Source organism: Macadamia integrifolia, unplaced genomic scaffold (assembly GCF_013358625.1).
Source record: "Macadamia integrifolia cultivar HAES 741 unplaced genomic scaffold, SCU_Mint_v3 scaffold1866, whole genome shotgun sequence".
In the NCBI taxonomy this organism is placed as follows: domain Eukaryota; kingdom Viridiplantae; phylum Streptophyta; class Magnoliopsida; order Proteales; family Proteaceae; genus Macadamia; species Macadamia integrifolia.
The window spans coordinates 28,658-50,682 of NW_024868393.1; the positions used below are offsets into that span (position 1 = coordinate 28,658).

Consider the following 22,025-nt stretch of genomic DNA (forward strand, 5'->3'; position numbering starts at 1 on the left):
CAAAACAAAAGTATGCGCAGACTATTTATTAACACAAGCATAGTTTTTAAGGCGCTGCTAAGGCGACGCCTTACTAGCGCCTTGGCGCTGATGCGGTCTAGAGATAGTAAGGCAGTGCTCCGCCTTACGTGAAGTGGCGCCTTATGGGTTTTTTTTTTTTTAAACACATTTTAAAATTACTTGATGAAGATTCCAAATATAGATTTTTTATTGGTAGGTGTATGATTTTATTAACACTTGAGATGTATGGGATCAACTTTACTCCACATACCAAAACAAACAAAACAAAAACACGATTCACAAACAGGGTTTGGATTTTGTCAAAGGTTTTAAGAAAAGGCTTTGAGAAGGAATCAAAGAACAAGGAAGAACCACTTATCTAGGCGACCATTTTGCTCCGGCAGTACAGCGGTGAGCTTCATTCTTCATTGACAGGAGTAGAAATATAGTGGATGATCTTAGGGCTTAGGCACTCATTTTGGCATCATAGAGGTAAGTATAATAAATACTTGTATTTTTTTATGTCTTCTTTTCTTTATTTTTATAATTTTGCTTCATAATTATGTATTTATATTATATGTTAATATGTTATGATGATCGATGATTGATGAAGATGAACTTAGTTTATTCACTTTATTGATTTGTTTTCTTGATGAATATCTTACATTGGTATGAATATGAACCTTTAATATTTATTTAACATATGAGTTATAAGATTCAACTAGGATTTGAGCCAAATAGATTGGTTTTATAAAAAAAATTACACAGGAACGCTTTAGTCAATAAGGCGACGCTTTATGCCCGCCTTATCGCTAAGGCGCTCCGAAAGACCCTCAAATGCCTCCGTCGCCTTACCGCCTTAAAAAACTATGAACACAAGGGAGATAGGTCACACGATAAAGCTTCCCAAACTGACAAGACTCACACTCTAAGCTAAAAAGGGAATTAAAACTAAAATCAAGCCATTGTAAACTCTGCATAGACGGATGACCCAGGCGGCAGTGAACTTGATGTGGAGACAGAACATTCGAACAAACAATTGAAAGAGTATCATCTTTAAGAAGATAAACCCCCAATTCACGTCTTCTACCAATCATCTTCTTCGTCATAAAGTCCTAAAAAACATAAGAATCAAGATAAAAGGTTATGGAACAATTGCAAGCACATGTAAGTTTGCTTACAAAAAAAAGGTTAAAAGAAACTGCAACAGATGAAGAACTAACGATAAGGACAAAGAAATATTGGGATGAACTGTCCCAGTGCCATTAACACGAACCAAAGAACCATTAGCTAAAGTGACACCGGAACATGATTTCTGAAATAAGGAAAATATCCTTGAAACACAAGACATGTGATCCGAAGCACCTGAATCAATGATCTAGGGACGAGAAGAAGATAGACATATACTGGCATTATCGGTCTGGATAAAAGTAGCAATGGAGAAAATTGATTGTACCGTACAAATTCATCATCTGTCATCATAACCATCTTACTCTCAAATGGTCCAGGTGGAGTATTGGTCTCAATATGTGCTGTTGAATTAGCAAACTCCTTCTGAGAAGGTTTGCCATGAAGTTTCCACCAAAAATGTTGGATATGCTCTGGTTTGCCACAATAATGGCATATTCGTATTGTTCTTGAACTGTCTGAGGATATGAAATTACCAGTAGTTTGCCCTTTTTCATTCACATTACCTATGCCACATGTACAATCACGATTAGTGTGCTAAGACACAAGAGCTAACCTATCCAATGTGTAGAATCACAAGTACTCTCTCGATATACTCGTAAGACTCGAGAAGTATCAACAAGAGACGCTACCTTGTCACCTAGGATATGAGAATGAACAAAATCATATTATGTTCGAAGACCACCCAGAAAGCCCATAACTGTGAGTGGCTCCCTCTGGTTCTGCATTTGCTGCACATCACTAGTAATAGGAAGCAGAGAATTCAATTCTTTATACATCCTCTTAAAATCAGCAAAGTATTCAGCCAAAGGATGACCCTTCAGATCAATCTGATAGAACTCTTGAGATGATTCATAAAAACAAATGAAATTGTTCTGTACATTCAAATAATCCCACAAGTCCTTCACAGTATCAATATGGGTGACAATATCGACAATTGAAATCTCCATAGAGTTTAGAAATTGCCCTAGAATTCGTGCATCAACAGTATCCCACATAGCATCTACAGCAAGTTTAGTCTTCATCAGATGATCCTGTTGATAACCAATCAAAACCAACTGCACAATTTTCTTCCATTGTTCAAAGTAGGTAGCCCCAACAAGGTTCTTCTCTGTGATTCTATGAGAGGATGATGATACAACCCTTAACAACAGCAGTCTTTGCTTCAGCCATGGATGCAAAGAAATCAACAAAGAATTACGAACAAGAACCAAGAATTGATCCACAAAAACCCTGCAAAAATCGATCTCAAGAACCCCACTCTAGAAAAAATCGATCCCAAAACCCTGAAAAGTTGGGTCAATCCACAAAGAGATGGATCCAACACACTAATCAATCCCAAGGAACCCTTCAACAAATATCAACCAACTTCTCAAAACCCTGACAAAATCGATCCACAAAAATCTTAACAAAAATAGATTTTTCTCAAATCCCTGACAAAATCTCTTCATAACCCTGACAAAAAAATCAATTTCACCACAAAATCTTAAACTTCCTTCAATCTTCACTCCATAAATTAGTAATCATCATAGATGAGACCTAGTTCTTAAGGCTTTCAGAAGGAAAACCCAGAGAAACCCCAAACTAGAACCTTGATGATTCAATCAATATTGATTGAAAGCAGAACTTGTGATGATTGGAATAGGAAATATAGAAGTGTCTCAGCACCTAAGGATAAAGCTCTAATACCATATAAATAATAAAAAGAAGAGCAAAGGGATGGTTGTAACCTTAAGAGTCACAACTTTGTGTTGAGACTCCCACTTAATTCAATATATATATATAATATAATATAATATATATATGTAATAGTGGCATGTCACATAACCCTAATAAGGACATGAAACCTTAAAATATGATTAAGCCTATTCATGAGTACACCTCTAGCAAATGCCCAGTCATGGTTTAAGATCTCGGCAAGATCTCTCTAATATCTCTCTTTATAGATTTTCTAAGACTAGATAAGAGGTGATACACAAAATCAACCATATCTTGACCTCATCTCGTCGAGAAACAGCCCAAAACTCACCTCTCTCGCTACTCTTTGAAGAAAAAAAACACATTGTTGATAGGATTTTGGTGCTTTTGCTTGCCAAACTTCATTCCTACACTATTGTAATATATCTACATGTGTTATGTAATATGTACTGTACCAATGTAGTTATGTGGCTTATCTTATGTCATTTCAATGTATGTGAATGTGACTCATCAGTCATCAATGTTAAATGTTAAACAATTATTAATTATCTATGATGTCTTTTAAATTCTTACGATTACTTACACTTTTTAAATTGATTATATGTGTTTTAACTTCTAAAAGTATTAGATGTTGTGTCGTGTATGGAATGTGGACTGTGGAATAGAGCATACTAGCTCTAGAGTACGAAGAGTTGGAAACTACATACATACAGTATGAAGTCAAAGTATCTTTTTAGGTTTGATTTTTAAAAAACTGATGTTTCCACTGTTTAGAAGGCCTAAAATAGGGTAAATGGGAAGTTTCAGAGGCTACAAAGACCATATGACCACTCAGACCAACCACCGAGTCAACTGGGGAAAAATGCAAGATCTCGCCAGATCTCTGTTTTTTGGCTTAACGAGATTAGGGGTGAGATCGAGATCTTAAACCTTGTGTCCAATCATATACTGTTCAAGGTCAAGCTACTAGTACTTAGCAAAGGATTTTTCTATGCCAAATCCTGATCTCATTTTGCTTCTCCCGGTCGTCGAGCCTGATCGACTCGACTCTTTTCCCTGCCCCCTGGCCTCTCACTTCATTTCGTTCTTCTGTACCGTCGCTTGAATGAAGACACCCAATCAGCCCAACTTTCCCAAATGCCCACCACCGGCCCTTCTCCTTTTCGGATCTGAATTGCTCATGTCATTTCTCTTAAGAATAAACAAGACGAATAAAATCTAATTCATGTTCATGCTAACAGAAGAGCTGATCCAATACCAAGACAACTTCTTTCTCAGTAAGTGCAGCAAGTACTTGAGGAATTGGGGGATGTCATGCCCCACAAGTTAGTTGCAAAGTGTCCCCCAGGAGGGCAGTCTACCACAAGATCGAGTTGGAGCCTAGAGCCAAACATTTGCTGAATTAGCTTCACACCTCTACTATACTTCCAGAAAATAATCTTGAAGGGAACAGGGGGGATTATCAAAATCTGAAACCGGTTTCCGAGCTCAAATCAAGTTCGGAATTCAGAAACCTGGAAGAAATATCCTGCACTTTTTATGAAAATAGTTTCCAAACATTACAATTCTTTGCTATATATCTACCAAAACAAAGGGGAAAAAAAGTAGTATTTGCCATATGCAGGATTTGTTGTATGTCAGATCTTAACAAAGTAACATCTACTGTTAAACCAATGAAATGAAGAGAAGGAAAAGAAATATCATCTAACTTATCAGGAAAAAGCACCTGGTTCCTGTTTTATGGTTTCATGTGAAGTTGTCCCCTGAGAGTTCTCTGAAATTTCCAACTCATCCACCTTGCGCCTTTTAATCCTACAATTTTATTCATATTTGAAGGTTAAAAACATAAATAATAGATTGATAAATTACACAAAAATCATTCTTTGGAATAATGATGTGCTTAAAATATGTACCAAAAAAAAAAAAAGTGCTTAAAATACTCTCAAGCATTTGTGAAACACATTTCCTTGCTTCTAAATTCTAAGTGGCCACCAAAGTAAAACAGGTAGATGTTGAGTCACTCCTACAACGCTCCCATATTGAATACACATGAACAAAATAACTATCAAAGTGGTTGCTGACCTGATTCCCTCTTCCCCCACCAACGATGACTCCCTGAGCCCCCAATGTCCTCTTCCCTCCCGACGGGTCCTCCCACCGGAATCTCCACCACTTCCGCCACCAACCCTCCCCTACCTCCTGCCTAATCTTCCCACATCCCCCCCCCCTTGAACCTCTTCCTTGGAACTCCTTTCCTTCTCCTTCCAATGACCACTTCTCCCTCCACTACATTCCTCCCTCTACAACCAGCATATTGGCCTCTACCCCTATGGGTTTCTCTCTTCTGAAATCGATAAATGGAAACACTGCCTGGTAGGGCATTTCTTGGGTAGCAGACCCCCTTTCCCCATTGCCAAATCATCCCTCTCCAAACAATGGATACCCAAAGGATCCATAGACATCTTCCTCTTAGACAATGGCATCTTTCTTTTCAACTTCTCCCTTGATGAAGATAGTCAGAATTCTAGAAAGTGGTCCATGGCAAGTTGGAAGAAAAAACACCCATCTTCTTACTCCAATGGGACACCAAACTCCACAAGGTTGACCTCCAAACCATTCCCCTGTGGGTTGGTTCTCCCTAACCTCCATTTGCATTCTGGTGTCCTCAGGGCTAAGCATCATTGGATTGATCATTGGTACACCCCTATTCTCCAATACCAGAACCCGAAAAAAAGACATTATCTTTAGCACAAATCTGTGTTGAAGCTTCAGCTGAATCCTCCCCCCATCCATGGTCACAGTCCTGGATGAAGAAGGTCACACTCTGTGTCAGTGTGTCTTATATGATTGGATCCCCCCTCAATGCTTATCCTGTAAAGTCTTTGGTCACAATACTGACAAATGCCCATATTCCCCTATGAAAACCTTTGGATCTCGCCACCATCCACCCATTGTCTGCTACCAACAGAATTGCTCCCTCTCAGTTCGAAACCCTTCTAATTCTGGTCCTCTAGAGATCTCTACCACTGGTTTCCCTATCTTTCAGCCGCCTCACTTTCCCGGTGGTGTCCCTTCTTCTGACAACCCCAGCCGTGGCCAAAGAAGATCTAGGGATTCATCCCGTTGTTCTTCCAGACATCCTTTTCTGGCCAATGCCTCCTCTCGTGCCTCTTCCTTAGCCAGTAATGACTCCTCGTTAGAACCTTCGGTCCTTCAAGCTTTCCCCATCGGTCGAAAACCTTTCGAGGTATTGGGATCTCCCCACTCTTGTATGGGAGATCCATCCCCTGCTGCCTCCCTTCGATCTAGGGCTGACACGCCTACATCCTCCACCTCTCCCATCCGTCGCCCGACCAACCACATCACCGCTGATATCTCACCCACTTCTGCCATCCTTCCCTTCTGCCTCTTTCGCAAGTGTCCTTGCCTCCTCACATCACCCCTCCTTCGATCCACCCCTCTCCTTTTCCTCCTAATCCCTCATCCTTACCTCCTATTCTTCCCACACCGACCATGGGCCCTATCCTATCCATTCCCTCTTCGGCCCACCACCAACCGAATCATTTAACACACTTAAATCAAACCATTTCTAATCCTCTCCTTTAACCCTCACCCCATCCTTACTGGGCTTGGATGTCAAAACCCCACCTCTTTTCAGCCTCCAAGAATTGGATTGAAATCCAACCGCCTGACTATACTTGCTTTTGGGGCACGCCTCATGCCCACTCCCCCTGTTCGAAGGCTTCTCCTTCACCCTACTATCACCTATCTGTGGATCCTTCTCCATTAGCTACCCACAATCCCCTAGAAGACTCCTATGAGCTTCCTATCGCCGGCATCGATGCTCTTGAGGCCTCTGCCTTTGATGACCTCTATGGCCTTTCTCTGTGGGGCCCTGCTGATCTTCTCCGTGAAGCTTCTCCTCACTTTACCTCGAAAGATCACCGATGCAAGGCTTCCCCTCATATCCCCTACAGCACTCCTTATGTGGTTCAATGATGCAGGGCTTCCCCTCGCATCCCCACCACTTCTCCTTCTATGGGACAATGATGTGAGGTTTCCCCTCACATCCCCACTTGCAACCATGGTTCTAAATCTCTGTGAGATCTTGGCAATTTCGACTTTTTTTTTTTTTTTTTTTGGTCAAAACAAAACCTGCTACGAATTACTAATTGTACACCAACTCGATCAATATTTCGGTATCGTCTCGGTGAGATACCAAACTGCTACAAAGCAAGGCATATAAATACAAGGTCTCAATTTCGACTCTGTCTCGCATGTCTCGACCATTTCGGTGAAATCTCGGTTCCAGCTGCAATTTTTTACACAAATCACTCCTATTGGCCTCTAATTAGCCATATCATCACACATTTTGACTTCCAAATCATTCCTACAACAAGATCTATACATTCCAAGCTTAGGAAAGGTAAAGTTCTTTCCCCAAAACCCTTTTTTTTTTTTTTAATAGTATATGAATACATGTTGGATTCTTCTAGATTTTTTTTATATGTTAGACACTAGAGGCCGATCTAAGACCTCAAGGAGTCAATTTTTTTGTTTTTGTACATAAATATTTTTTTTTTTGGGTTTAAAAATGCATTTTCCATTAACATAAATTGTTACTTTTTATGATAAATATTGCTTTGATGGATGTCAATTATATATATGTTACTCACCCATGGTTGTTCTACAACTCTATAAGAGTGAAAATTTTTTCCCACCCGGTAATTATTTATTTTAATTTTTGAAAAATATGAAAAATAGATTAATAATTGAAAATTAATTTTAAAAATAGGGAAAAATATTTAGTTTTGATTTAAAAAAAAAAAATAAGAGATTAATATTAAAGTATTTTGAAGCGTATATGATGCTTGTTATGCTATACCATATTTGAATTTGTTGTATTATGCCATTAAAATATTTGTTAAAATCAATTCTTCTCTCAGACTATAACATGGCATGAATTTGTGGGGCAGTCAGAGGAAAATGCACGTCGACTCCATCGTGCTAGGCATGGAATCCAGCCAGGCCGTTATAGTTATTTCCAGTAGATACTAGATAGTCATTATGATTATTGTTGTTCTGTTGTGTAACTAATATGCTAAGTGGATGACCTTAGTTGGGACTTGTGAATTAGGGAGTTGTATAGTATATTACTCTAGTACTCTTAATATTAGTTAATTAATGTTGATGGTGGCTTTGATCATGGCTTAGATGCATTATTTATTTGTTTTAGTATCATATTATATCTTGTTCTAGCAATAAAGCAGGTAAAATCTCTATAACAGTTCGACGGTTGCTGCCAAACAAGGGTGTAACTCTAAAACAATATCACGTTCTAATATTTTTGCAAATTTATATTCTAAGCATATTTATTAACCTTAAAACAAGCCACTCACCAAGTTTCAGGTCAAAATATGGCCGTTTGACCACCGAAACAGTCGACCGAAAAAAAAAAAAAATACACCAACTCGCCGAGATCTCACCAAGTTGATGATTCTAAACCCACCAAAACACCGAAGCAAAATGAGTTATTGAACCTTGCCTGCAACTCATCGCCTCTCTCTGGCAATGCCAATACTAATGATCTGCCTGCTACCCCTCAGGCAAATGCTCTTCCCCCATGGCTAGCAACTCTCTAAGCCCTTCTAGCTTACCATCTCATGTTGTTGATCCTGCTGCAAATTCATTTGAAGATTACACTCTAGCTGATATTTTCACAACAGCCCCACTGGTTCATCTCCTTCTCAGAAGAAAGGCCTTAAAAAGAAGCGCTTTGCCACCACTCCTATTGAGAAGCACAAGACCAGCAAGAAATCTCCCACCATCCAAGAATACCGGCGCCATCATAAGAAAAGTCCTCTCCTCAGGCCTTCCCCTCTTCCAGCTCCCCTGAGTTCTTACAACCCTCCCCCCAAGCCTCCCAATGACCTCCTAGGATTTTTGGATGTTCGTGGTCTGAACTCTCTAGCCAAGCAAACTGAGCTTCACTCCTTCATCAAATCCTCTCGCCTCGACCTTATCTGTCTCTTAAAAACCAAAGTTTCTGAGGATAAAGCCTTTCGCATTGCTGCCTCCATTGTCCCGTCTTGGTCTATTATCTCCAATTACCTCTTCTCCCCTCTCAGCCATATTTAGGTCCTTTGGAACCTCTCTAAACTCAATGCCACCCCAATCCTCTTCCCTATGCATCCACCTCTCAGTTTCTAAAATCCCCAATTCCTTCTCCCTTGCCTTCTCTATGATCTATGGCCTCAATCGGGCTTCGGACAAATCCCTCCTTTGGGCTAACCTACTCTCTATTGCCCCTCAAGTGGGCTCCAATCCCAGAGGCACGGATGGCTATTTCAATGTTGTCAGAGCTGCCCATGAGAAAATGGGCGGATCCCTCGTTGATCCTGTTGTAGTTGAGGCTCTTAACAATTGCATCGAAGTTATTAACATGCATGACTTGAGATGGTCTGGTACAAAATTCTCTTGGTATACTAGAAGAAATGGTTTCAATAGAATTGCTTGCAAGTTGGATATGTTTCTTGTTAACAAGCCTTGGATGTCGTCCTTCCCTTTCTCCCATGCCACCTTCGGGCTCCCTGGTATCTCTGACCACAGCCCCATCTCTCTCCTCATTCAACCTTACACCCCTTTTGGTCCTAAGCCATTCAAATTCTTTAACATGTGAACCCACCACCAAGACTTCCTCCCCCTAGCTAGAGAAGCCTAGGCTACCCATCTCCACTCCTTCGTTTGTCCCCTCATTGCCTTCTCCAAAAGGCTCAATAATGTTAAGCTGGCCCTAAAGCATTGGAACTCTACCTCCTTTGGCAACATTTCTTCACATGTTGTGATCTATAATGATAAGATTGCCTCCATTCAAGCTAACCTCCAGATTGATCTTCACAACCCCTCCCATACCAACTCCGAGTTTTCCTCACTTCTAGATTAAGAAGAAAGTTTTCTTAAGCAAAAATCCCGTATTAAATGGCTTGAGCTTGGCGATTCTAATTCTGCTTATTTCAACCGTTCTCTCAAGGCTAGAAATAATCTCTACTCTATTCACATTCCCTTTGCCAGACATGGTTCTTCCTTTTCTTCTCCTAAAAATATCAAATCTAAAGCTTTCAGCTTCTTTTCTGATCTTTTCAACCCCCTCCTCCCCTTCAAGATCCTCCCATTCCTTCGGTTCTCAACACTAAGGGCCCGTTTGATAACGTTTCTACCGTTTCTGTTTTAAGAAATGGCAGAAACATAAATTTCCATTTCTAGAAACAGAAACGGAATTGAAGGTGTTTGATAAGTCATGTTTTTGGAAGTCGATATTAACCAGCGAAAGAATGGCCACACGTTGTTTCTAGAAACGGCGAAACAAGTAAACTTGTTTTCGCCTGGGTTGTTTCTTGAATCATAAATAGGTAGAAATTTCAATTTCGATTTCTGAAAACAAGTGAAACGAAACAGTTTTATCATACGATTTTTGTTCTGTTTTTGCTGTTTTTGGACACAGAAACGGCAGAAACGCGTTTCTTGAAACGTTATCAAACGGGCCCTAAATTCGTTCCCCCTCATCTTCTCCCCTTCCTCCAAACCACCCCCTCTTATGAGAATCTCCACTACTGTTTTGTCCCATAAAGCAAGCAAAGCCCCTAGCCTTGATGGTTTCAGTACGTATTCTTCTCCCATTGTTGGGATATCATCAAGCCCAATCTTTTCATTGATATTCACAGTTTCTTCCTTAATCCTGGTCAAATCAAGGGGGTCAACCATATCGTTCTCTGTCTCATCCCAAAGAAGGAATGTGCCTCCTCTATGAGCGACTTCAGACCCCTTTCCCTTTGTAATCCCCTCTACAAGTTCATCGCTAAGATCCTTGCCAATAGGATCTAGTTGGTGGTTGGCTCCCTTGTCGGCCCCAACCATCAGCCTTAATGAATCTACTTTCATCCATGGCAAAAGCATCTATAACAACATCCTTCTCTACTAAGAGATTGTTAAAGGTCTTGATAAGCAATCCCACTCCCCCGATGCCCTCCTCAAGATTGATATCCATAAGGCTTTCGACAACATTCATTGGAATTTCATCTCGAATGTTCTTCATGCTATGTCCTTTCCCCCCTCCTTCATCCACTAGATCCAATCATGTATATCCTCCCCTCATTTCTTTGTTCTCGTCAATGGCTCCCCAGCTAGTTACTTCCCCTCATCAGTTGGCTCTCCACCTTTCTTCTCCCTAGCCCTAGAAATTCTCTCAAGATCTATCTAATCCCCCACTGATCTTCCACTTATCTCCCTCTTAAGTGCAAGGCCCTCAAGCTCACCCATCTTGCTTTTTCCGATGATGATGATCTTCTCCAAGGCTGACCCTCTTCCATTCAATCCATTCTCTCTTCTCTGCTCCTCTTTGAATCCCTCTCTGGCCTTCCCATTAATCTCCTTAAGTCCCATATCTTCCTCTCGAGAGTTTTTGGACTCCCTCAAAGCCGCTCTCCTCCAATCCTTGGGATTCTCTCTAGGTTGTCTCCCTGTCAAATATCTTGGTCTCCCCCTCATCCCCTCTCATCTCTCCACCCAACATTGTACCCCCATCCTCGATCTCAATTGCAAGAGGCTTCAGCTCTAGAAAGGCAAGCTCCTTTCATATGCAAGTTGCCTTGAACTCATCAGATCAATCCTTTAACCTTGCTACATCTATTGGTCTGGTGTTTTCAAGCTCCCCTATGCTACCATAAAAGTTATTGAATTGCTTATATGCTCTTTCCTTTGGAAAGGCCTTGACTCCTCCATATTCCATCTCAGTTGGTATTCTATCTGTCGTCCCAGACTCGAAGGGGATTTAGTATGTGTAGAATCAAGGATGTCAATTTTTGTTCGCACTCTCAAGATCATTTGGAAGATTACTTCCAAACATAATAGCATCTGGGTCTCTTGGGTCTATTCTTACCTCCTTCGCAATGACTCTATCTTGAATGCCCCCTTCGTACTAATGCTTCCTGCGTCTAGAGCAATATTCTTAGTCTTCGTCCTCTTACTGTCAATGCCATTCACTCCTCCATCTCTGATGGTCTCTCCACCTCCCTCTGGTTGGATAATTGGCACCCATCTAGGTTCCTCTTCTCAATTGTGGGTGTTAGATTTGTCTACTCCTCGGGCCTTCCTAGAAATTCTCTAGTCGCTTCCATCATCTCCAACAGCATGTGGACTTCTCCCCCCCTCCCCTCCGTTTTTGGCATCTAGCATTCCCTCTCTCCTCTCCCTCTCAACTCCTCTTCTCCTGGAGAGAAAATTATCTGATCTCCTTCCCCCTCTAGCAAATTCAGCTCCTTTGCATGGAGCTTCATCCGCTCCCCTCTCCCTCAGGTTCTCTGACATAAAGTGGTATGGTTTAAGGGTCTCATTCTCAAAAACAGCTTTACTATTTGGAGAGCTCTCTCTAATTGCCTCCCTACCCAATCCTTCCTATGATCCTGCCACATCCCTATTCCCCCCTCCTGTTGCCTCTACTATAATGGTATTGAAGATTCCAACCACCTCTTCTTCTCCTATGCTTTATCCACTATCTAGAAGAAGGTCCTCAGTTTTTACTAGCCTGGTAGGAGATGCCCCTTGCCTCTGTGTAGAGAATGGATTTGGATAGATATGACTTTTTCCGGCTCTTTAATCTGTGAAATTGTTGTGAAGCTTACCCTCAGTGATTGGATTACATGATAAATCTAATTAATAAAAACCAAATAAATAATCAAACTAAAATATCCTACTGTACCCAATAACCAATTGGACCAGGTTCATCCCCATCTGGGTTCCCCAATGGGTTTGGGACGGTCCATGGAAGTGCTCCTACATTAGTGATACTAGTTGAAAAGTTTTATTTGAAGAGGGCTCCTTATTCCACCATGCATGAAAATGAATTTTTGAATACCAAGGGTGATACTTCTTAGAAGTTTTCTGTAAATTTCAAGATCAAAAGCCAACAAAAAGGAGCCCTGGATGAATAGCTACCTCCTTGTTTCTAAATCTTCCTCTTCTTCGTTATCTTCAAGATCAGGTGAACCATCTGAAGAACTCGTTTGCAGCTCTGCATCAAGCAATGCTGCAAAATCTTCACTGCTCGAAGAATGCACAGGGGAATCAGCCGCTAAGCTCATCACTGGAGCACAAAAAAAAAAGACAAATTGTTAAACCTTCATATTATATTCACCTTAATAAGATGAAGTAGCTGAAAAAGATCTCTCAAAGAAGCAACTTCTCACCACTTGGTCAAGCCAAAGAGCATCCAATGGTCAGCAAAGCTAATTAAACTTAAAAGAATAAAATGAGAACCCCTTCACATTAGAATCCCACCAGTTCTTCTGTTTAATGACGCAATCGGTGCCAGAAAATTCAGGTCTCTCAAGGGATGAACACAATGTTTCTTTGTTTTTGCTTAATCTCCAAAGGTTGAATAGAATATATCTGATTCCATGGTTGATTAATGCAAAATTTCTACCTCTGTGTGTCTACTTGAGTTTGCTTTCTTTAGCTTCTTCTCCCTCTCTTCCTGAAAATCAAATAGTAAGAGTGCTACCTCCATTAAGTCACCATGAATATAATATGGGTGCTTGTTTGTTTTCATTTTTCAACTAATTTGGAGGGTCGGATGCACTAAGATCCAACGGCCTATATCAGCCTAAGGTGAGGACCATGGTGGACCTACTATTGACCCTTTCTATCCCATAACATATTCGGATTCATGGTGCATGCTATCTGCTGATGATATTGTGCTGATAGATGAAACTGTAGATGGGATTAACGAGAAATTGGAGCTATGGGGATCTAGCATGGAATCAAGAGATTTTAGGATAAGCAGAACAAAGACGGAATATATGATGTGCCCCTTCAGTCAATCTAGAGGAGGGGAGGGAGTGGTGAAGCTTGGGGAACAAGAACTACCGCGGAGGGACTGTTTTAAATACCTGGGGCCCATCATTGACAAAGAGGGGGGTATCGACAATGATGTGGCCCATAGGATTAAAGTGGGGTGGATGAAGTGGCGAGATGCGTCGGGAGTGTTATATGACAAAAAAATACCTATTAAACTCAAGGGAAAATTTTACAGGACAGCTATACGACCAACTATAACATATGGAGCGGAATGTTGGGCGATTAAGAAGAGTACTTTGAATAAATTGAGTGTAGCAGAAATGAGAATGTTGTGAGGCCTGTGCAGCAAGACCAGGAGAGATAGGGTAACAAATGAGCGTATTAGAAATGACTTAGGGGTTGCACCAATCCAAGACAAACTCTGTGAGAACCGATTGAGGTGATATGGTAATGTACAACGGAGACCTATGGAGGCCCCAGTAAGGAAGAGTGATCAGATTCATTTGGAGGTAACTAGAAAAGGTAGGAGAAGGCCAAAAATGACTATTAACGAAGTGATGCAAAATGATATGAAAACCGTAGGGCTTGACTCTAGTATGACTTCGAATAGAGTTACGTGGAGGACAAAGACCCGTGTTGCCGACCCCCTATAGGGGATGTTCCCATGATGCGTCTTTGTATATTGCTGTACTTCTTCTTTTATCCCCAAATCTCTTTAGCCGCTCCTTTATGCTTCTTTACTTTTACTTATTGGATCCATATAGCCGACCCCATTCAATTGGGATAAGGTTATGATTGTTGTTGTTGTTGTTGTTGTACCATATTCGGATTCGAGAATCATTTGGCAGGCGTAAATTTGAAATACTTCATTCCTTTAATTACAAAATCGGTCAAAAAAGTGGAGTTAAAATATAATTTGGATCAAGATTAATTTGGGAAATTCATTCACCTATGAAAAATTCGGGCAAAATTTTGGATATTAATTTTTAATATTTGTTGTAACTATTTCACATTCATTTCATAAATCATAGTATAATATATAACAGAAATGTAAGTATTTATCATCCATCAAAAACATCATTCAAAACCATCGTACTTAAAATTTGCCCTATATACCAAAGATTCAAAATCATGAACATCAGTCCACCTAATACCCAACAACATCCATGAAAAATATAAAACACCACAAAGAAAATATTATAAAATTACATAAAAGCATAACAATAATCACATGTCCAAAACTCAAATAAATCAAATAACACAATTTGGGGGTTGAGTCTCGCTCCCATTAAAAGTGTCAATTGCATCAAATAACAAGTCTACAGCAATGATATCATCTGTTTCATCCTACGACATCTCTAAAGTTCCCAATCAAAAAAATTTCTCACATTGATTCTGGTATGACACCTAGCAAGGAATCTTGGTGAAAAAAAGATGAGAGGAAAAGGGGAAAAAATGCTGAGGAGCAGAGTCACTAGTTTTTTATCATATAATACATCAAAAAAAAAAATTCAAAATCATACATCTTGAAGGTAGACTTCAGGACCAACAACTCTACCAAATTACATAGCCGGAACCATTTTCTGCTTGGACAGAATGTATGAGTAAGCAAGGGATGCCAAATTACAAAGCTGGAACTATTTGTTAAGGTTGTTAGAATTTGGCAGAATGAGGTAAGGGATGCCAATGAGTGTAATATTTCAGATTTATCTCTTTCTTCTTCTCATTTGGCTTGAAAGTTTATTGCATACATTGAAGCCATTTATGGAAGGGCTGGTGAAGGCAGTCCACCCAAGTGATCACAATTAGTAGCATTTGAAAACAAATCCTAAATTGTTCAGCAAACAAACAACAACAACAACAAAGCCTTGTCCCAACTTAATGGGGTTGGCTACATGGATCCAAGCAAAGCCAAGGAAAGAGAAAATAAATGGCGTTAAAGGAGACAGATTAGTAATCACTAACAAAGTAGAACACAGCTAAAGTGGGTCCGCTACCTCAATCCTAGCCCTCCAATCTACTCTATTCAAAACCATAATTGAGACAAAGCCTAATTTGTGCATGTCTTTCCCCACAACCTCTCCTATGGTCATTTTTTGCCTGCCGCTAACTCTTTTGGATCCTTCTATCTAAATCAAGTCACTCCTCCTTATCGGTGCATCTGATGGCTTTCACTGAACAAGCCCGAACCACCTCAAACGACATTCTCGAAGCTTGTCACGAATTGGTGCAACCCCCAGATCCGCTCTAATTTATTCATTCCTAACCTTATCCCTGCCATAGTTTTTAAGGCAATAAGGTGACAGAGGCGTTTGAGGGCCTTTCAAAGCGCCTTAGCGATAAAGCGAGCATAAAGCATCGCCTTATTGACTAAAGCGTTCATGTGTAATTTTTTTATAAAACTAATCTATTTGGATCAAATCCTAATTGAATCCTATTACTCATATGTTAAATAAATATTAAAGATTCATATTCATACCAATGTAAGATATTCATTAAGAAAACAAATCAATAAAATGAATAAACTAAGTTCATCTTCATCAATCATCAATCATCAATCATCAATCATCAATCATCAATCATATTAATATATAATATAAATACATAATTATGAAACAACATTATAAATATAAAGAAAAGAAGACAGAAAAAATACAAGTATTTATTATACTTACCTCTATGATGCCAAAATGAGTGCCTAAGCCCTAAGGTCATCTACTATATTTCTACTCCTGTCAAAGAAGAATGAAGCTCACCGCTGTCGGAGCCGCCTAGATCAGTGGTTCTTCCTTATTCCTTGATTCCTTCTCAAAGCCCTTTCTTAAAACCCTTGACAAAATCCAAACCCTGTTTGTGAATCGTGTTTTTGTTTTATTTTTTTTTGTTATTTTTGGTGGAGTAAAGTTGATACCATACATCTCAAATGTTAACAAAATCAAACACCTACCAATAAAAAATCTATATTTGGAATCTTCATCAAGTAATTTTAAAATGTGTTTAAAAAAAACCCATAAGGCGCCACTTCATATAAGGCGGAACACTGCCTTACCATCTCTAGACCGCATCAACGCCAAGGCGCTAGTATGATCCCTTCTAGTTTTCCCACACATCCATCTTAGCATTCTCATTTCCACTACCCTAGCTTATCAATATGTTTTTTTTTTTTTTTTTTTTGAAAAAAAATAATTCATTACCAAACGAAGAAGAGAACAAAATACAGCCCCTAAAGAAGGGAGGGAGAAAGAAGCAAGACAAGCTCAAGGAGCATTACCATTCCTGATGATGGAATTTGGTAGCTCCCAGGAATTTACAATATGATAATTTCCAGGGGTGAAAATGCAAGAGGACACGCACCGAGAAACTTTTGTTTTGACATCAAAGAAGATGGAGCTCCAAATCTTATCTAGAGGGCGAGAGTTGGAGGTCAATTTCCTATGATTTCTTTCCATCCAAATCTAATTTAACGTAGCACAGAAGGCAAGTCTTCCCACGGTGTCACAAATGGTCTTTTCTTGGAAGGTCATATCCATCCAAATCCATTCACGATGGAAAGGGAGGATTGTCCTATTAGATGGCCAACTTCTTAATGGCCCAACATTCGGACCCGTACATCATAGCCAGGTGCATGACTGTCTAATAGAATTTTCCCTTAAGTTTTACCGGGACGCGTTTGTCACATAAGACTCCAGATGCACTCCTTCACTTCGTCCATCCCACTTTAATCCTATATGATACATCATCCTCTATATCGCCTTCTTTATTAATGGTAGATCCCAAATATCTGAAATAGTAACTTTGCTTAACCTCTCGTCTCTTCCTTCAATAGTCACCTCGTCATTATCTCTCGTGGAGTAGCTAAAGTTACACATCACATATTCTGTCTTTGATCTTCTTATCTTAAGGCCTCTTGTTTCCAAAGCAGATCTCCATCACTCTAGTTTAACATTGAATCTTGATTTTGTGTTATCCAATAAAACAATATTGTCCACAAAAAGCATACACCAAGGAACGTCACCTTGTATATCTTTTGTCAACTCATCCAAAACAAGCGCAAACAGATAGGTGCTTAGAGCTGACCCTTGGTGGAGCCCAATAGAAATAGGGAACTCGTAGCCTTAGCCACCCTTGGTTCTCACACTTGTTATCACGAAATCATACATATCTTTAATTATTTCCACATATTTGCTCAACACCTTTCCTTTATCTAGGACATGCCATATTAAATCTCTAGGAACTCTGTCGTGGGCCTTTTCCAAGTTGATGAAGACCACATGGAGGTCCTTCTTACCAGCTCTAAAGGTTTCCATGAGTCTTCTAAGAAGATATATAGCTTCAGTTGATGATCTCCCAGACATAAAACCAAATTGGTTATCCGAGACTCTCAATTCTCTTCTAAAGTGCACTACAATAACTTTCTCCCCTAAATTGTTCAGTAAACATTTCTCATAATCCTCATTGTTGGATGGGGTAATGACTTGTGTCCAATGTGACACCAGCCCTATTTATTTATAATAATGAAGAGAAAGTTCTAGGATATTACAAGAACCGTTAAACCCCTTAAGTACCTAAGGACCCGTTTGGAATCTAACACTTTCCCTAAAACCCATTATTACAACACCCAGATTATCGCATGAGAAGCGGTCAATCTTTCTAGAAATTCCCTTATATTTGCACAGTAATCTACTTTATGTTCAGAGATTATTACACGCAATAAACTTCAATCTACTTTATTTTTTGAGAACATTCCAATCAGTAAACTTCAATCTACTTTATTTTCTGAGATCATTCCAAGCAGTAAATTTCATCTTTACAACTAACAATTCTAGGATGTGTTGATTGTTAGGATATCATTACTGCATAGGGTTTTGAAATTCCGATCCCTTATGTTTGTATTGAATTTGGCAGTGACCTTGGCTTCTCTTAGGCTTTGAAGATATCCTGAGCTGTGATAAACTGACAACTCCTACAAGGCGAAATTTTTTGCAATGTGCTTGCTTGTATCAAATCAAAATGTTCATCCTGAAGGTAAACTTCAGGACCAACAACTCTACCAAATTACATAGCAGGAACCATTTTCTGTCTGGGACATTGGCAGAACGTACTACATGGGATGGCAACAGACTACAGGCCGAGAAAGAGAAGAGGGAGATGGACAAACAGAGAGAGAGAGAGTACACTGGAGATAGTAAATGGCGATACGGCGATGCTCTCCACATGCCAAGAGAGTGAACAGGTACAACTCTGCAAGAAAACATGCATCTTTGACTCATTCCTCGCTGTTCAAATCAAATTTAGCTTTCTCTGTTTTTTCTCACTTTTCCATTCCATAATCCACAGTCACTTCTCTCGCAGTCACACCCGAAAATCAATTTTGTTCTCAAATACTACTTTAAAAAGGAAAAAAAAAAGAAGATTTCCATCACAGAAAGAAAACAAGAGAGAGAGAGCACAGGGGAGAAAGAACGAGGGGCCGGGGCCTTACCTGAGTCGCCGGGTGGCCGGAGATGGTCTTCTCTCGACGGCTGGAGTACTGGAAATCTGGAATGCGGAGGAGACGAGATGCTTGCAGCGGCGGCCGGAGAGTCTCGAGGCTTCAACGGTGTTAACAGGTAAAGCAAAAGGCAGCCCTCGAGTAAACGAAGGTTTTAAAAACCGGAATGGGGGAATCAAATTGTAACTCTTTTAAGTTCCGGTTGCTGATGAAATCTTTATTCTGAATACCGCCACCAGGTATGTGAGAAACTTGGAAGGATTTTTACAAAATCTCAGGACTATTTAGGTCAGAAAATAAATTTGGAGAAAAGCATAATGTTCTTTGGTAAGGTGACGTAAGGTATAAAACAACAAATTTCTCAAATTTGGGGGTTCCTGTTTGTAATTTCCCCACTTGTTATTTGGGCATGAAAATTTTTAACGGTCGTGTGAAAAATGAAAACGTGCTTCCTTCGATGTATAAAATTAAAGGTAGGTTAAAACCATGATGAATAAGGTTCTGATGGTCACTTTCTCACATCCAACTTGTGATTTGACAAGGAAGGTTGTTCCTAACCTATTTTCGCCATTCTCAAGCCTCTACATGTCTGTCTTCGCCATACATGCGTTTAAGGTGAGTTTTTCTAAATTTTTACCTAAGTTTTTTCTGTGATTTTTCTCCATTAAATCTACGAAAGCCTAGGTTTTTGGGATTTTTCCTTCAAATCCTCAAATCCTAGCCTATGTTCTTAATTATAAACCCTAGGTCTTCATTCTATTCGCAAGATGTCATCATCTCGCTCCGTCTACCCATGTGGGAAGTAATTAGCTTACTGACCACCTAGGATTGCACTCGAGGAGTGTATGATAATCAATATTTTTGCTTCATAGAGGAACAAGTGAAGTGGAACTCGTATGATGACAAGAATGTAAGCACATGAAAGTATGTTAGGACAAGGGACTTTAGACGGTTCTCCATCAGCAAAATAATCAAAGCGGTGGGTTGGTATCGAATCCTGAAGTCGGAGAACCTGTACTACCTTAGTTTGGTGAGGTACTTCCACTACAACCTTCGCTTTGAGAACCATAGAAGGGAGGATTTACGCATTAATTCAAGGGGTGAAGGGGATTGATATCTCCTTTGATAGGGTGGAGTTGGCCTACACACTGAGGGGGCCAATATCGGGGAGGAGGTATATTTCTCCTAGGACTGAGTCGATTGAGTTTTAGAACACGAACATCCATAGAAAGATGCATATCATGCTAACCAAGTAGGGTATGGGTGGTCACACTCCAAGAACTACCATACTGCTCCCAAGCTCATTAGTAGGATTGTGCAATTGAACATCCTACCAACTACCAACCATTACAATGAGATCTCCATTCTATAGGCCTATGCAACCGACTGCTTTTATGTGGGGAACCATCTCAACTTACCCTACCTCCTCATGTGTAACATGGTGATCAAGGTGGAGGATAGCCGGACTGAAAATCTGTGCTAGGGGAAACTACTGACATATGTGTATAACCACTTTGGGGTGAAAACTTTGGAAAGGAGGAGGCTGTGGGGCTGGATGCATTGGATTTTGATTCTTCTTCTATCAAGAACATGAATGTGAATCCAGTGGAGGCCTTAATGGACGAGGAAGAGGAGGAAGGACAACAACAACATGAACCCATGAATGTGGGAGGGGACTCAAGAATGTGCTCGATCAAGAGGATCTCATCCCACCTATTCCTAGGGGTTCTACTCTACCACCACCACCATTAGCGGGAGTGTTCAGAGCCTTTTCATCCCAGGGGCCATAAGAGTTGGGTGGGATGATGTTGTTTGCTTAGACGCCATGAACAACCTCTTCCAAAGAATGGACAGTCGGCTCGAGAGCATAAACCGAAGGTACTGATTATTAACTGATGTGTCATGTTCCTTGCAGATGAGGGACCTGTCCGTGTTTTTCGGGGTACCTTCACAATAGACAATGCCACCAACAACACCTCAAGGGTAGTGGCACTAAGATTCCCTTCTTGTCTTAGGATTTCCCTTGCTTTCCTACATAGCAGGCTTTTCATTCTAGTTTAAAGTTTATGTTTTACTTTAGCACTTCTCTTTTCTTTGTTTCTTTCGAACTTAGGAGTTAAGCAATTTTTTTCCTTATGCATAGTTAGGTGCTCTTCGTTTTGTTATTTTTTTTCAAAAAAAATCAATGTAAAAGCTTATGTAATCAAGTTCCTTATCAATGAAATGACTTTTACACCTATTCTTATCTTTTATTTCTACACTATTTACTTGTTTTGTTGTTTAAAACTTTTAAGTTTAAATCTTAATCCCTATAAATCCTAAAGTTCAGTTGGATTGTCAGTTAAGGTAAAACATCGTGCTCTGATCCAAGATGTTACACCTCGCTCTTGCTAGGATACATGTTTTGTGACTAGGATGCTTATCCGTCCTTTATCTCTACCAGGCTCTCTGATAGCAGTACCTTAACCATTACAACCATAACACTACTGAAGCAAACTAAATTTGTAGCTGAGTTACAGTATATTTATACACACAAGGTCAACTTCAAATCATTGGGGAGGAAGTCAAATGTAAATATATTACATAACAAAGTTTTATCCTTCACAAAAAAGTTATCAAGGTATACATGTAATCGCAAAAAATCATAACATCCAAAAATATGGTACCAAATGATAATGGTAGCATCACCCTCGGCTTAAGGTGTAATATAGGCACATGTGTCACATGTACAATCCAAGTTATGCAAAATACTCCTCGAGCTCTAGTGTCCACAAGCCACCACCGTACTCAGTAATGG

The 22,025-nt window shown here is 39.9% G+C and overlaps 1 protein-coding gene across 6 annotated transcripts in view; it reads right to left on the reverse strand.

Annotated features, from left to right (window-relative positions):
- The window catches only part of LOC122065049 (RNA polymerase II C-terminal domain phosphatase-like 4), a 47,899-nt gene extending 28,373 nt beyond the window's left edge, over positions 1 to 19,526 (reverse strand). The window contains exons 1-5 of one of the 6 annotated variants that reach the window (XM_042628840.1): positions 19,220 to 19,526; positions 18,913 to 18,978; positions 13,364 to 13,414; positions 12,877 to 13,024; positions 4,613 to 4,698 (exon numbers count right to left, since the gene is read on the reverse strand). In XM_042628840.1, the coding sequence (XP_042484774.1) occupies positions 4,613 to 4,698; positions 12,877 to 13,022 (232 nt within the window). In that variant the 5' untranslated portion in view covers positions 13,023 to 13,024; positions 13,364 to 13,414; positions 18,913 to 18,978; positions 19,220 to 19,526. Of the gene's footprint in view, positions 1 to 4,612; positions 4,699 to 12,876; positions 13,025 to 13,127; positions 13,415 to 18,912; positions 18,979 to 19,219 lie in introns of all 6 variants that reach the window. The other 5 variants (XM_042628837.1, XM_042628838.1, XM_042628835.1 and 2 more) reach the window with 5 other exon arrangements.
- Positions 19,527 to 22,025: the final 2,499 nt, after the last annotated feature.